Genomic DNA, 17,114 nt, shown 5'->3' on the forward strand with positions numbered 1-17,114 from the left:
GTATATCAGCGGACATACGTATGACAGTTCTTACTTTTTTCGTTTTAAAATCAATGCGATTTACGTCATTATATTCTACGTATACTCTATTACGTGTCACTCTTTAAGTGTTGATATGCAATGTTCATCACTTTACGACGAAATCTATGGACGTCTATCCCCACGTTTCTCGACATCCTGGACTGTATCGTCCCGCATCCATTCAGCCGTCGTCCTACGCTGGATGCATTTCCCTATACGTCCTCACGACGCAATAATTTTCACGCAGCCACGATAAATTCCAGTACTTTGTGGATACACTTGTTAGTCGCCAACCGCGTGTAAACAAGAATGTCCGTCAAGTGAGATCGCGTAAAAGAAAGAAAACACCCCGTTTTCGCAGGAAATGATCTTTGTCAACAAACGAAGTTTTCGTTTCGCACGAATACCGATTTTTAGAACGGACGATAAATGCGACAATATTAAATTTATTGAACATTAACTTTATTGAACTCTATTCGTAACGAGTTATAATATCAGTTCATTATACACATTTATTTGCAATGAGAATCAGGAAATGAGAATCAGTGGATAATAAAAGTGATAATATCAAGTGATAATAAAAGCCGTAGAATCTACCAACTAAATAATTACCGAACGCGAACGAAACACCAACTGCGGATTGCGCAATCCACGACTCTGTACGCAAATTACTCCGCGACATCTCTGTAATATTTACTTTTGGAGAGAGAAGTATCTCTGTGCAAATATAATTTAACGAAAATCATATTTCTCCAAAGACGTAATCACGGACGCGTAAATGTAAGGAACCGAAAACGGGAGATCTCAGCGCTTTCCAAATTTACCAAATAGCATACAAAAAAGCCCCAACATGCAAAAACCTACGTACAATGTAAATCGCAATGATATTCGCAAAATTTGAATAGACAAACCCACCACCTTTATCTTGATCTCTTTTACTCACCGAAATACCGCAAACTCAGAGTCGGTCACATTCTCCCCGATCTAAATCTAGAACAGAAAAATATAGTACTGCAAGTTAAATTTAGGGATTCGGTTTAACGTACATTGCGCGTAGTTACAAGCGGGTTAGTCCTTTGCGGTTGCACTTTGAGTTATTCTGGCTACTACATTCCAACTCTCGGCCACAAAGGACTAAAGGGTTAAAGACGGGTGTCTGTACCTTTAAGCTAACTTTGCTCGACCCGGATCCTCCGGTATAACAAACACATCCTCAAGAATAACCATTGCATACTATTTTCAATAGAAGTATCGGGTACATGATATTTATAATATTCGTCATTACAAGATTCTAACAATGAGCGACACGAATGAACATAGTCGACACATGGCAAGGACAAAACGCTAAAAAGCACTTATCACGCTTTCGCCCGGCAAGACTAATATATTCCGTATGAATATTCTGCAGCACGTACGTCCCGTAAATACCGTGTCCGAAATTTCTCTCGTTATTATTTTAAAACGTACTCCATCAGCTTTTTATTCCGCATTAATCGGATGGGACGAACAGCTGGCCGCGATTTTGAACGAAGGACTTTTAATCAGAAAACATACAACATTTCTCGAATAAACTATATAAAATACGAAACTTATTAAACGCACGCATTTTTCGCGCTCTACCTAACGCGTTTTCCCGCGAAATATCCCGTTAAATCTCACATTTGCCGTGTGGGCATGTATGCTCGCGCTCCATTAATTTTAGCGCTCGCCTGCGAAAACGTTGGCAGCGTAATTTCCGAAATTTTATTTCCGACCGACCTGCTAAAATCCTCACGCCTCGTTCGTGTCTGTCGCATCACGATATTTCCTTTACCCGGCGGAAATTTCACGCGAACTCACATTAATCTCGCTTCGCGCGTTATCGCCGTGTCGTTCAAACGCATCGCTTTTCCGTGTCATTGTCGCGAAAAATATTTGGGAAAAACGCGACGCTCCCAACCGCGTTACTCGGGAGAAGGACGCTTCCGGGGACGGCGGGAGGGACGGATAGCATGCTGTAAATTTTCGAGACGACGCGAAACTAAGGAGAGGCGTTTCTAGAAGGCTGAAACGGTCGCAATGGGGTCGCTTATTTTAAATAATGTTTCTGAATGGGACGAAATACGGAACGCTCGTGTATCGTAAATAAGTAACGCGATAAGGCTAGATTAAAAGGCAGGTAGGGAAGGAAAATTCGACACGGAATATTTTATCTTACGACCATTTATTGTATAGGCGCAGTTTAACGGAATTCAAAATAATTCACTAACAATTATATTTCACTATGTAGAAATTGTTGTTTTATGCGAAATAAGACATCGTCTTCTGAGAACAACATCACGGAGAGGCTTCTTGGGCCAATATTCAAAGTCAGATCTTATACAAAGTGTCTCTGATTGAGATAAACAAAAAATCCTGTACAATTTTGCAAATAACACACAAAATTTGGAGTTATTAATTAAAGAAGAAGAATTAAAGAAGCTTCATCATTTTCAATAATTAATAACTCAAGATTTTGCGTATTCTTTGCAAAATGGTACAGGACAATTTTGTTCATCTCAATTCATTCCACGCCAATACGAAGTTTGTCCCCGTGATTCTAAGATATCCTGTATATAAGACCATCCTAAGTTTATCTTCGGATTGTTGTACGGTTCATTTCATCGGCTACGAAAAATCCGAGGATGAATTTAAGACGGTCTTAAATACAAAATCTGACTATAAATACCGGCGTTGGAGCGTTTGTTGATTTCAATGAAGAATTCAATATATGTAGACGTGATGTAAAAAATACAACGTGAATTTTTTACGCGTAAACGTGTTATCACGTTACAAAAACTAACTGCGATAGGGATGAGCGCGAGTCGTTTGCGAGAGCACGATTGTTTTATAATTTTCGTAATAAACAGTGACACTTTTTTCCTCTTGATATCTCGATCGACACGGTCATCCCGCATCCCGCAGATGTAGTGTCGCGAATTTTCGCTCCAATAGCTCTCGTCGCGTCATGGAGTTCGATCGGCTTTTCAAAACCGCGCGGCGCATTTTTAGTTAAACTTCGGCGGCCATTGTGCTGCCGCCGGTGTCCCATGAATATCCTTCGCCTGACCGCGAATGCGCATTGGATTTATTTTCTGACTGATCGCACGCTACGATACGTCGCACAATGAAAGAAGGATCAGGAAACGGCAACCTGATCGCTCGCGTACGCGTCATTTCCTGCATCCAGTTACCGGCGTGGCCACGACGATTTTCCCTCTATAAGGGCTCGGCAACGAGGGAGAGAAAAAGAAACCACCACGAGGATACGCACAATGTAACGTGAAAGTTGAAAAGCTCGTTCTGAAGCATCGAGATAGAAAATTGTGCGCGCGTAATAGCGCGTGACCCGCTTCGGATCGAGACTTAAAAAAGGTTCAATGATCAAAACGAGAGAAATGACTGCAAAGAATCGAGGAGGCCGGAAAAGTAACTGATTTCGTTAACCGGAGAGATTTGGAGGGAATACGAAAAATCCCGGATCGCTGGAGGAATTTACTGAAACGCGGAACGCGAAATAACGCTAAACGTCACGATTACATATCTTTTATGGAGCAACCTGAACATCTTAGAAATAACGGATCCACACGGAAAACAAGTTTAATTGAATTTACCAGATAGTAAACGAACAAAACGTGTTCTGGTTGAAGAAAACAGAATTTCTGATTCTTATGACTCAAATTCTTATAACTAGAAATTCTGTTTCCTTCAGTCAAAACGCGTTTAGTTCGTTTACTGTCTTGTAAATTCAACTAAACTTCTTTACCGTGCAGAGTCGAGATTTTCCTTCAACGTTAATTCTACAAATTCCGTCGAGCTGGAAAAACTTCAACAGAAGAGAAGCAGTTACATAATTAAAGCTAGAGTTGCACGATTTCATTTCATGCAAATGTAGTGTATCAAGAAGCATAAATCATGCGACGTTAGTTTAATACATTATTTTTTTTAATCAAAAACAAGGATTAAATACAGAAACACACGAATATTAAATAATTCTGAAATAGGTCCTTCTTTATATCGAAATATAAAGAAAAAAGCAATTAATCATTTGTAGCATCAAAGGATAACAGTCTGTATAGTGTTACACGTCGACATCCTCTATTCAAATGCGAGAAAATTTGCAGGGTTGATGTCAGATGAAAAATTTGACATGAAATATATTGTTGAGTCTAACAAATGCCGGAAAATGCCTTGAATATACCGTCGAGAAATGGACACCAAATACAGGGAAGCTACTGCGAAATCTATAACAAGGAACGAAAAAGCTTTTGTGGCAACACAAAAAGAATCGAATAAAGAGAAAACTCTACATTATCACACAGCTCGTCCGAAATCGTTCCCTTCTTCCCTTACGCAAACTCCTTTTTATCATAGCCGGAAGTCTAGGAAAGATGAGAGAAAGAGAGAGAAGGAGAGGCACTCAAGAAATGCGTTCGACATCTGCGGAAAGTTGAAAACACCTTTTCGCTTCCCGCTCGAACAAACATTTCCGCGTAGACGCAAAGTTTCTCATCGCGGGCATTCCTTAATCCAGGAAGAAAAACTCGAACACCGGGACGTCTCAACGCGCCGCGTGCGATTACTGTGCTACATTTACGTTTCATCAAGTGCCGTGGAATTCGAAATTACATTTCTTCCTGGATTTCGCGCGTGCTGTCTTTCCTTTTCCCGTAAACGCTTTGCCAACACGACGGGAACGTTGACTCGGCTCGCACGCAATATTTCGCACTCACGCTTTCACAGGGATGAGTTTTCCGCTGTTTAGTAATAATCACGATATATTTCTCTCTTACGTCCACCTGATCGGACATTTAATTCGATTCTCATTAATTGATGCGTGACACCTTGCCGAGCGTTAAGTAAATGGGAACAGCGCGAAGCGAGGCGTAACGCGATGCGTGAATGACAATGTGCATAGCGGGTGTTGTCAAGCGCGTTTAATCAATCCGAAATATCTGGAAATTACTCGAATTCAACCGGACGCGATTCGGCCGGTTTAGAGTGTTTAACGCATTTTCACGCTTTTGAACGTGCGCGCGATAAATAGCACCTATCCGAGTTAAGACAGACGGCACCTTAATCCTGAGGTATGTCTCCCTAGCTGAGGCCTGGTCTCGAGGATTAGCACGGCGTGCTCACCCCGTCCGAAAGTTTGCCAGCTTACCCCTCGTCGGGCGCCTTCGTTTCCCCGCCGGCAATCAGCTCGAGTAATTAAAGTACTTAAAGAGCCGGCGGGACCGGTACTTTACGACCGATTGCAATCCGGTGTGCCTCCCTCGCCTCGACGCGTCTTGACATTAATTTCACCGCCGCCGTCGCCGACCTCGACGTCTAGAACTCCCGGGAATTCCTCTGCCACGTCGCTCCCTTCCCCCCCCCCCCCCCNGCGATATCCCGAGGCGTCGTCGCGTCCGAAAATTGCGATCTCGAGATATCCCGCGCGTTCTTACGTGCAGCAGTAGAGATATCGCGCATGAGAATATCAAATGTACAATAACCGTGAAAATAACGTGAGCTGAATATGTCGCTATGCGTCCGTCGCGCGAATTGATCGTTTGTGTGATCTCTCTGACTGAGAGACTTGCGAGCTGACGATGATGAATAATTTTCATTGCAAGAAAAATTTCTGCTTTCCTACACGAAAAAAAATAATTTTGTTATTGTAGTAAAACTATATCATTGCTACTGCACACGGAGAAAAATGCTGATTGGTGCTGGAATAAAATAATTTGTTTCTTATATTTACTCATTTATTCTGACAGCGAAATAATTTAGATATTCAGCAAAATATATCCAGCGAATGGGCAATTAGTACTCTTAATAAGATTTTGTTGCATAAAATTTGCCAGCAAATTATTTTTCTCCGTGCGTACCATTGTTTATATTCCGTTTGAAACATTCTCGATGGGAATTCATTTGCTAAATGACATACGATGAATTACATGGATAAATCGTGTGACAAAAATGAGGATAGTTAGCTGTGCAACCTGCTGCATTTATTTTCGCCGTAAGGATCACGCGGGTTGTATCTGACACCCCTATGTTAAATACTGTTTGAGTAAACCCACGCACAAAGTACGGCTAACCAAATAATGTGCAATGTGCGTCTGAAACGGTTGTGTGTGCAGGTATTGGAGTGGTCCGGCGTGTCTCTGATCGATCGGAGCTTCGAGGAGGTACAGCAGATAATCGAGCGGACTGACGATGTGGCCGAATTGGTGGTGGAGCACACGACCGATATGTAAGTCAACGTCGGCACATGATAATAGTGTTATATTGAGACGATCGCGAATAGACCTAACCGCAAATCGATACTTCTTGTGTGTGTTCGCCTCATGGTGTTTCCCGCCGACTGATTTACACGCGCGCAAAGCAGCACCGGGGATCTGCTGGATGATCCGCAGTCCGGCAAAGCACCGACGAATTTGGGCCTTTTGATGGGTGAGTACCGGCATACGGAATTTTCCGGAATATATACACACACACACACACACACAGTACGTTTATTGTGCTCGAGCCTCACGTTTTTCCACGATTCAAACCTACAGGAATTCTATTTATCGGAACAATCTCCCGATCGCGTCCATTCGTATTGGAATATCCACTGCTTGCGATTGATCTTCGATGTACAAAAGCGATGTATCCCTCCCTCGCGGGATTTCCAAGTAAAAGTTAATGCGCGAGCCAAAATTTCATTATACGATTCTCGTAAATCGGCTATCGTGAATCCGCTTATTGATTTTTTCGCGCCCCCAATGTGATTTCGTGCGTATTTTTATATGTTGTGGGTGGTGCTCCGGTGAAAAAAAAAAAGGAGAATTTACTCGCGTCCGAGCCGAATAAAGCGCACGTGTCCTCGGCCGGCCGTTTGTAACATGATAACGCACGTTGTAATGAAATATAAAACACTGACGGTCCGCACATTTTCGGTTGATCCGACGAGGGTCGAGGTCAGCGGTGAAGATTGGTCACCGCGAAAGTGGGTCGTCATAGAGAAAAGAGAAAAAGCCTAAAAGGTGGCATGTACTTCGTATATAGGCCGACGTCCCTCGAAATAAATGCCTCCGAGTTGTACGCGATGGCTTTATATAGCGGATAAATGTTCCCCGGTATTCCAGGACGTCGCGAGGACGAAAATGGTTCTCTGACCGCTGACATGGTTTCGCACGATCTCAAAAATATTCGCAAGACGAACGTATCCCTGAATATCCGTTCGATTATGCCGCTAAATTCGTACACGATCCCGTGTACACTCGTGCATCCGCGAATTAAATACCACGTATCGCATGATCCGTCCATAAATAAGTCGCCGTTAAAAATCGCTCGATGGAAGATTCCAAGTCTCCATCTTTTTCTCTTATTATTCGAAAAAACTGTTGTTAACTGTTGTTAAATTACCGGATCTTCTAAAAAGTACAATGAGAGTATTACCGAGCCTCAGTTACCAAGGTCCGTATTAATAGTCGGATCTTGTATTTGTCTCAAGTTCATCTTCAAATATTTCAATATTCACCTTACTTTTTATAATTTATGAAAAAATTGGATTCTGTCGGTAACAGAGTCAACCTAACAGACTTTTACCCTACCATTGTGTACATCCGAATTAAATTAAATAAGCCTCAACAGAACGCTTTCAACATCCACACGAGTTTACGCTCACACGAGGTCAGGGAGTCTCGGCGAACGCCCTAAACCCGTCATCATCCGTAGTCGCCGTGGAAAAAAGAAAAGAAAAAGAAAAAAAACGTCCGACGAGGACAAGTGAATTGAGCGGTACGATGCATCTTGAAATATCTTTTTGCAGAAACCGAAACGGAGAAGGCGCCCTCGTCGCCAACGCGCAGGAAACTGCCAAAGACGCCGGTATAACGAGTTCATAAATTAACACCTACACATGACCGTCTCTCTCTCTCTCTCTCTCTCTCTCTCTTTTTCTCTCTCTCTCTCTCTCTGTCTGTCTTTCTCTCATTCCTACACAATGTACACGATGCATACGCAGACTCGGGGATAAGCACGCTTAGACCGCGGATAAGAGCGTAACGGAAAAAAAAAAAAAAGAAAGAGAAGAGCGCAGGGGAGCAGTCGAAGAAGAAAGGAATAAAACGGCGTCCTCTCGCGTCCGTCTCTTTGCTTTTGTACATAGTATTACATGTAATACACTATAGCCGCGCGTATACACGAATCGATTGTACACACATTGTAAACACGACGGATGTGCAGACGTGACGTATGGAAACGAGTGCGTGAGACCGCGGCTTTTAGCGTCAATGTGCAAATCAGTTAAAGTGAGCGAGCTACGTGTGCCAAAGCGTGTCGCAAATGTCACGCACGCGGTTTGTAGAAAGAGCTGTCGCGATCGGAACGCCCGCGGGCGTCATGTACAATTTTGATCCGAAAGGGCGTTCCGCGGACTGAAGACTGATTCACGTCTCCGACATATTATCCGATCGTTCGTTTTCGTCACTCAGATTCCTCGCAGCTGTCGTTTTGCTTCTTACAATAATGCACAAAATCATGATTCATACAGCTATCTCTATGCAAACGTACGTCTGTGCGTAAATTGCTCTGTAAAATCGTTCACCGATCGGTTGTGAATTGATTTAATATTTACCTTGCCGCGAACTCTCGCGAAAATCGAGTAAACGGTAGTCTCGGGCTTTAATCGCACGCTGTTAATTAACGTGAGCTAATCTAATTTTTCATTTACATTCGGAAGTTTCGCTCGCGTCGTTTAACCCCTTCGAGCCGTCGATAAGAGCCTCCGAAAATGTAGCCCTCGGCTTTTAAAAGGCAATCTTATCCGGGTGCTTAAAAAGAGCTGACAAAAGTTGAGAATGCTCGCTCCGACGTACAGGGCATTATTCTCGACACGTGAAGACCACTTTTATCCGGCGACTTAGACACGGCGCGGCACAATTAAATCGCGCATTTTTACTGACCGCGAGCGGACACTCCGCGGCGGCTGTAAATACACCAAATGTAACACGTCGATATAACGAGCCGACGAGTTTCTCGCGAGAGCATATCGTTCGCGGCCGACTAGAAATCGCGAAGATCGCATCAATAGCAGAAGATAGGTCTGTCCCGAGAGGAACAAAGATAACGAGGATTATCCAGGAGTTTTATTCTCTAGGGTGTTTTCCGAGAATTAGATAACTTTAGGAGGATACGAAAGATCGCGAGGGAGAATCCAGTGATGTCTAACGAAGATAGTTCTCGGTCTTTGTAGCGACGATTTACGTCGACGCGACTTTAGCACTCGTGGCGAGCGAGATTTCCTCTTTGTCCCCGCGGTTACAGTCGTAACTTTCGAAATTTCACGAGAAATAACGAGGTCTTTCATCGCGTTTACTAACATATCGGTCCAAAAGAGAGAAGCGAAATTTCGCGAGTATATGCGACAGACTTGTGAATAAATTATGCTGTATCGATTACACATGGAGTCTCAAAACATTCCAGGGGCGAGCAACCACAATCGTCCAGAAGATATTTTATTCTCGCCGCCGTACGTTTTCGATACGCAGCGATCGAGATTTCGTTATTGAAATATGCCCTTTGCTCTTTTACGAAAATTGCACGGAAAAGAATAGCTTCACGGTGTGTATCGTTGGCCGCCCACCTGCGCGTATGTTTACGTCAGGCACCAGGATTTATTGCTAATTGCTTTTATTTTTGTTCGCCCGCATTTTGCCGCGTTTATTTATTGCCGCCGTGATTTCAGCCAGCGGAATATACCCCGATGGGTATCTAATCGGGCGCGAGAATCTCAGCAAAGACGAGTCATTAAACGGGACTGTTTCGGCCAACAGCCGTGAAACTTTCTCAAATTGAGTCGAAATTTGGGTCCTAAATTAAGTCCACTTAGTTCTACACTAAGTCTTCAAATGGGAAAAACGGAAATAATTTTCCATTTGTAGCATCAAAGGAGCACAATGGAAGACCTTTGAATATTTAGGGCCGATTGTTCCATTTTCGGATAAACTTATTCGAATAAATTTAATTATTCTTATCAATTTAATGGATCTAAAGAGCGTTCCACAAATTTATCCAAAGATGAAACAACCAGCCCTTAATGTAGTGTAACTAAAATTTCAAGTCGGGTGCACTTAAATCCAAGTGTATAATTTTACACGCTTTGTGTAGTCACCTTTTGTAATTTACACGTGTTACTAGTGTAATTTTACACATATAAATGTGTAAAAATTACAATTTTACATACACAAGTGTGTAAAAATTAGACGACAAATCCAAGTGTGTAATTTTTACGCATTTATGTATATAAAATCATAGTATTAACACGTGTACAAAGGCGTAAAAACTGACTACATGTAAAATTACACACTTGAATTTGTAGTGTACTCATCGAATGAGGTTTGAGGACGAGATATTCGGTAGTTGGTTGAAACGAAACATCGCTCGCGATTTGCGGGTTCAATCGGTGCCGTGAATATCCGATAACAGGCTGACCGAGCGTTCCGATGCTGCGTGACGTACGATGCCATTGGTATGCACAGGTATTTTCCAATCGATAGCGGCGCGCTCCTAGCCGCCCGAATACCCCCAAGAAAAGTACGCTGGAGATATTTTCGGAAAATACGCTACATGAATGTCGCAATTATCGAGTCATATCCGTGCGTTGAATATTACATGTCGGCCCGTTTAAAGTTCCCCTCGCAACATATTCGCGGATTTACAGTAATATCTCCGGAATATTCGCGCGTATCGCTGAGGACTAATGTTCATCGCATCGTACGATTACGCGATGTTTGTACAAAGATTAAGAACACCCTTTTATAAAAACACGGATCTTACATGGACGGAGAGAGATAACTGTAATGTAAAAATATATACGAAAGCAAATGGGAATAATATCGATGTTGACCTGTATTCACTCGCATTTATCTAGAGTCTTACGTTGATTACCATCATTGAGTATTTGAATAATATCAAAGTCTAACGAATGTTTCGATCATCACCGAAAGCACTGGTTTCTATCGGCTGATATCGATCGTAGGACTTGTCGTCGACGCGACCTGAGAGCAACTTAAATTGATTAGAAAGTCGTATACGACTCCTCTTAGGCCATACAGCACTCGTACAATCATTAGCAGAAATGCGCGTTACGGTGTACGCCGCTTCGTCTCTTCGACGCATTCGCGGAGGTGTTTCGCACTTCGTGCTCCAGAAGCATTCCCAGGAGCATTCGGGAAAACCAAGGAATTCAGAGGAGTCCAGTAAGTCGATCCCTTAATGAAAAGTCGCAAAAAGAGATGTGCTTTGTAACGTTTAAAAAATGCGAATTTTATATCTCGTTACTCCTCCCTTTCCAAAATGTTACGTACAATTATAGATTCTCGTATTGTTCGCAATTGGCGAATATTGTAAATATTAATATGCAGGATCGACTTTGCGCGAATTTTCAGGCGCGTTGAACCTGTTAAAACTTCGTACCTGTGCCTGTAAAATCCCGAGCCTAGAAGAACGGAATTAAAGTTTAAAGACCGTGTCCACGTACGCGGGCCAATTAAGAGAATAAATATTGCAATATCGATATCTCTCGTCACAGATTCGCTGTTCCGTAACATTGGAAGCTCCGGACTTCGACAAATTTTTTTCTTTCTCTTCTCCCCCCCCCCTTTTTTTTTAATTCAAACGCCATTAACGTAAATCTCCAAACGCTTTCGGTACCTGTCGCACGTTGAATTAATTCAATCTATTAGCGTTAGAGCCTGTTCTACCGTTGTTCCGCGCGACCGTTAATTCGATCGTTTACCGATGCGTCACCGGTTCATTCCGGCTCTCCCGATTAATTATCGCAATCGAACGCGACACGCGAATCGGTCGGCTGTAATTGCATCGATTAATTGCGAGCTTACGAACACCTCCGTCCGTCGATTTCGCGCACAGGGAGAAGAAACAGACACCCACGCGACACACACCGCAACCTATTTCTGTCTGAAGAAAGAGAAAAGCTTTCGTACAATCAATCGTAGAGAACCGCCGTGCGAGCAGCACGTTGCTCATGTCGCCTCCGAGGAATTTCGATGAGAATCGTCCGTTTTTATCGAGATTTGACACTGGCCGGGAAATAGGAGCATCCAGGAATACGAGTGATTCAAGCTTTGACGCGCACAGAGCTTTCGGATTTTTGCTTAAATGTCGTTTAGAATAATGCCGGAGTTCTGACGATCGCTATAAAGCGAACATTTGCGATGAGATATTTATTTCCGAATTGTACGATAAAATTATTTTTTGAACAATCGCCCTCTTCGTATTTCGCTGCGCATGATTATTTATCAGATTGAATATTAGATTTCAGCGGGAGACATAAGGAACTTTTTGTGTGCCAAGTTGATTACTTGTTAAATTTGACGGCGTAAAATTTTTACTCACTGCGATCGCCACGAACACAATACATTTCGATATTCCTCAAATATGCGGGGGGTCATTCCCGGAGTAACCGATTGCTTCCCTCGAGACGGCGAGCGAGCGGAAGCGGAAACTCGCACGGTTTCTAGATATTAAACACGAGCTTCAAAACATAGAAGCTTTGATATGTTAGGTACAGCTGCGGAGAGCGAGACGATTGTAAAGCGCGGAATGCAGGAAGGTACCGAATCTGTTAGCGCAGTCTTAGATTGGGTGTTTTGATATAAAAAATACGTATATCGAATTAAAAGTTAATATTCAGCTGGTGTATGAATCCGCGAAGTGAATCGTGATCGACGGTTACGTCAAAAACTGGGTCAGTCGATCTTGTGAAATTGCAAAAATAAACGCAAAACGTGTGCGTACGTATCGTCTAATTTTTCTCTCATCGTAAACCCAAACGACCGAGACGAATTTCGTAAATTTCGAGAAAACCTGATCGAGATCGGCCCGCTCAGATTTTGACTTCGCTGTGTGACGATCAACACGGATTCGCCTGGACATATCGTACGACACATCGCGTCGGTTACTTTGACCGGCTATGTAAATACTACTTGATCTATACTAGCTAGGACTTTGTTAAAGATCGCTGTATCTCGAACGAGAAAGTTTTTTGCAACTGGACCGGTAAGCGTCCGCAAAATACAAAGCTTGTTCGGGTGCGAGACGTGCGTGTCCGATATGAAGCATTCCCGAATCGAAATTTTGGTTCTCTACATTAACTCTGCAAATTCAATGGAATTTAAGGACTAGTGAAAAATATCGAACAGGCTATTGTCCTACCCTAATATTATAAATGGTTACTTCTCCTAATTAAATCTTAGAAAAGATGAATTTATTGTACAATTATTTAATATTCAATTATCTCCACGATTTTTTCCTTATATTTAATTTTTATTCTTCATTCCAGTCGGTAATATATTAATTATATAACTTATTCAGGTGGCAAACGGAGAAAATCATTAATTCCTCGATCCTCGCAGTTCTTATCAACGCAGAGTGCCTGTATGATGCATATTAAAGATACAATGCAAATTACTGACACAATTAACATCTAACTAAAATCACATACTCTACGTGTAATTTCCAATCGCGATTTTAATCGATGTCTCATTGAACAGTATACGCTCGTAAATTACGTTAAGCGTAAAATCTTTTAAGAATTCTGGTGCGCATCGAAACAAAAAATAATCTACAAAATAATCGACGGCATTCTATAATTTTCGAAATTTACGCTTCATATCCAATCATGTACGCGCTCTTCGCTTGAACAAGCCGTATGTTATCTACCTACAAATTTCTACCTTTATGAATGTTAAAGGATCAAACGGTATCCGCGTAGATTTGGGTATGTTTAGGCGAACTTATGTGTTTTAAATACGACTATCGAGTAAGGATAAGACCGCTAACGTATGTAGAATTAGACGCTTCTGACGGTTAAGGCGTAAATTTCTAAACTTCCTATTTGTACCCTTCTTTCTACCTCGATTTTGTAGAAGGAACATTGTGCTATGCGTGCATTTGTCACTGAATTATTTGCCAAAACAAATGTGAATATCCACGGGAGTGTGCGTGTGGCACCGAAATCGATGAACTTTGTTGATTGTTCAATATTTTAATTCTCTATTTACGAGAAAAGTGTCCCCTTTTGAACACCGATATATAAATAAATAATTATATGCTAGACACTAGTTGAATTAAACAAGCGAAAGAAATTTTCTCTGGAAGATACCTCCAAATAACTAACTCTTATTATTTCTTACATTTAAATTTTACAACTGATTATAAAATTCTTTATCACGATTAACCTATTTTTAAATTACTTTTCCCGATTAACAATTTCGAATAATTGAAAAAGAATTTATTCGTCATATCAGAGAGAATATTAAGTGTAAAAAAAAAATTCTGTCCCTTTATATTGGACAAATTCCATGCTGCGCGACAGAAAAATTCGCACAAGAATAATCCGGCAATAAATAACACACGAATACTCACTATCACTCGACATCGTAAACCAGCAACGATTCTCTGTCTCGATTAATCTACTAGTGACCCCTCGATCTTCTTCGATGGCTGTGACAAATCTGTAACACAAATTAACAAAGTCTCAACTTTAGCACAATAAATATCAATAAATAATAAATAAAATTTATATCCGGCGTGAAAGATACAAAAATATGAAATTTGGAAACTGACTGAAAATCATTTGGAGAAATTTGTGTGCAGGGCACAGCGTATATCCGAACAAAAAACATGTCAACTAATAATATCTTTTGAAGAATCGACAGAGTTCACCGATGATCGGACTAGTTCAACGAGCGTGTGCGTTTTTATTACATCAGGAAACACAAATTCACGTGTTGTACATCGAAACTCTCCTTCGCGCTTCACGTACGTCTCGTCGGTGCTGGATTTTTAAGGGGAAAAAGACAAATGTAGTCGGACTACTCTCTAACACGTGCATTACCACTTAATAGTTTGTAGAGCTGGCGCTCGCAAAAATCGATACATTTCATCCCCTGCATATGCAATATGTGCAATCGTACGTGAATTCCAACGCCTCCAGCGACAGATAACATCAGTCAGAGTTTTGCTAGCTTAACGAGAGGCAAGAATTATAAACTTTATTAAATCGCAATGTAAAAAAATCTATGATCTATGTATGGTTTATTAAACGACGATAATTAGTACATCTACTTGTGAAAGTATCGTCGGAGATATAAATTTTATAACTATTAATACTAGTATATATAACCTACTTTTAGAGTTAACAAGTGTCGATTGCTCAGCACAAGCTCTACTTTTGCGGCGAATATTCGCTGATTTTGTACATCGTATACCTTGTATAAACGGGCTTGAAGCTCACAAAGCGAGTTACAAAACATACATGAAAAAATGTTTGTTTGCGTAATTGGCGCTTTGTAACAAGACGGAAAGAGCTTAATAATTAAAGTCACGTTAAGACGCAAAGAACTCGTTTTTGTGTTGTCTTTGAGCTCTCTCGCGGGGTACTTTAAAGCGATAAAATCGGCGACAATCCGCGATAATAGCGTGCACATCCCTTCAGAATCCTTCGCAGGACGTGACGTACGCGGTGGCAGGAAAAAAAGGCAACACGAGCGTGCCCGTCGCTTTCGTGAGAGAGAACGAATGTCACGCTTTTCATTTTTCGTTTCACGTGAGAGAGGCAAGACGCGCCGTATGACGCGCATGCACCGAGAACGAGTTTCAAAAAAATAAAAGAAAAAAGAAAAAAAAAGAAAAACAGAATAATAACGAATAATTAAAACGCGCAACGCGAAAACGAAAGTGTCAGTTGGGGCGAGTTGTGTCGTTGCTGTTCTCCTTTCTCTGCTTCGTTGTTAAGCTCGCGCGGCACTAAACCACTCTCGCGGACTAAAATCGCCTGGAAGCGATCCGTCGCGAGACACTCGTATCAAATCTCTCACTTTGGCTCCATATCCCGCGATTTTCGATGGGTCGAGAGGAACGGAACGGTGTCGAGCGAATTTAATTTAATCTATATTAATATCGAGCGTATTAATATCGGATGTATTGAGCATGTTCATTATAACAATTTTAATCAGGCATCACAATCAACTTGTCAACGAACAATTACAAAATTCGGATATTACGCCTTCTAATCGGATGTTACAATTAACTTGTCTCGTTACGTTCATAATTTGGAAATTTTCAAATTTGAAGCGTTCCCGTCGAATTAAACAATTTGGTACGTAAAATGCAAACATTATTAAATTTAGTTCTTCCCCTCTTCTCGCTCATTTATTTTAATTTTTTTCTACTTATATGTGTTTTTTCATGTATTCGATTATTACATGAAATGATTTTTGAAACTGTTAGATATTCGATAAAACGGATAAAAATATACAAGAATTCAAAAGCCGCCATTTGTACTGTCTAGAAAATTATATTTAATTCCCATAATTCAACAATAAGAGCGTTTAGCAAAAATGCAATCCAGTTTTCAATTCTTCCTTGCGAAGATGCCACCCGGCACCGTTCCAGATTATCTCGAGAAGATTTATCTCGAACTCACGGCGAGGCTCAAAACGGTCTCAAAGCCGAGAAATAAATGGAAAGGAGAAACGGCGGGAAAACTAAAGAGGTTCTCGCGGGAAGCTCGACTATATGCATACACGGAGGCTGTGGCACTCGATCTTTCTTTACGTAATTTACCCTGCTAGAGAAAGATCATATATATGTATAAATGTATATCCATCTACGTCCCGCTCTTTTTCTCACTGTTTTTTCCTCTCACGCTTTTACGCAGCTCTCACCCCTTCGTTTCTCTCTTATTTTACATCTTGCTCGGTTAATCTCTTCTCCCTCTTTTTCTATTTTTTTTTCTTTATGTTTCACTACATCCTTATTCTGCTCACTCGTCCCGACATACTTCACGAGAGACTACATGAGACCCCTCTCTACGCTCTGCTCCGTCTCTTTACTCTACGTTATTCTAAGTAACTCCGTTACTTCCGCCCGTATGTACATACTCGATGTCATCTCTACGTTTCTTTATATTATACATATATATATACATATATATACATGCATATACGTAATTGTGTGTGTCTCCCTATGTATACCCGCTGATAAAAAGCTGACCGAACCGTGTAAAACGCACG

General features: G+C 41.4%; 1 protein-coding gene across 2 annotated transcripts in view; it reads left to right on the plus strand.

Annotated features, from left to right (window-relative positions):
* The window catches only part of LOC106746320 (regulating synaptic membrane exocytosis protein 1), a 138,911-nt gene that overhangs the window by 98,191 nt on the left and 23,606 nt on the right, over nucleotides 1-17,114 (plus strand). For both annotated transcript variants that reach the window (XM_014622822.1, XM_014622823.1), the window contains exons 13-15: nucleotides 6,168-6,280; nucleotides 6,416-6,480; nucleotides 7,844-7,902. In XM_014622822.1, coding sequence (XP_014478308.1) covers nucleotides 6,168-6,280; nucleotides 6,416-6,480; nucleotides 7,844-7,902 — 237 coding nt within the window. The remainder of the gene's footprint in view (nucleotides 1-6,167; nucleotides 6,281-6,415; nucleotides 6,481-7,843; nucleotides 7,903-17,114) is intronic.

This window comes from Dinoponera quadriceps, unplaced genomic scaffold (assembly GCF_001313825.1).
Source record: "Dinoponera quadriceps isolate SergipeBrazil2010 unplaced genomic scaffold, ASM131382v1 scaffold566, whole genome shotgun sequence".
NCBI classification, from domain to species: Eukaryota; Metazoa; Arthropoda; class Insecta; order Hymenoptera; family Formicidae; genus Dinoponera; species Dinoponera quadriceps.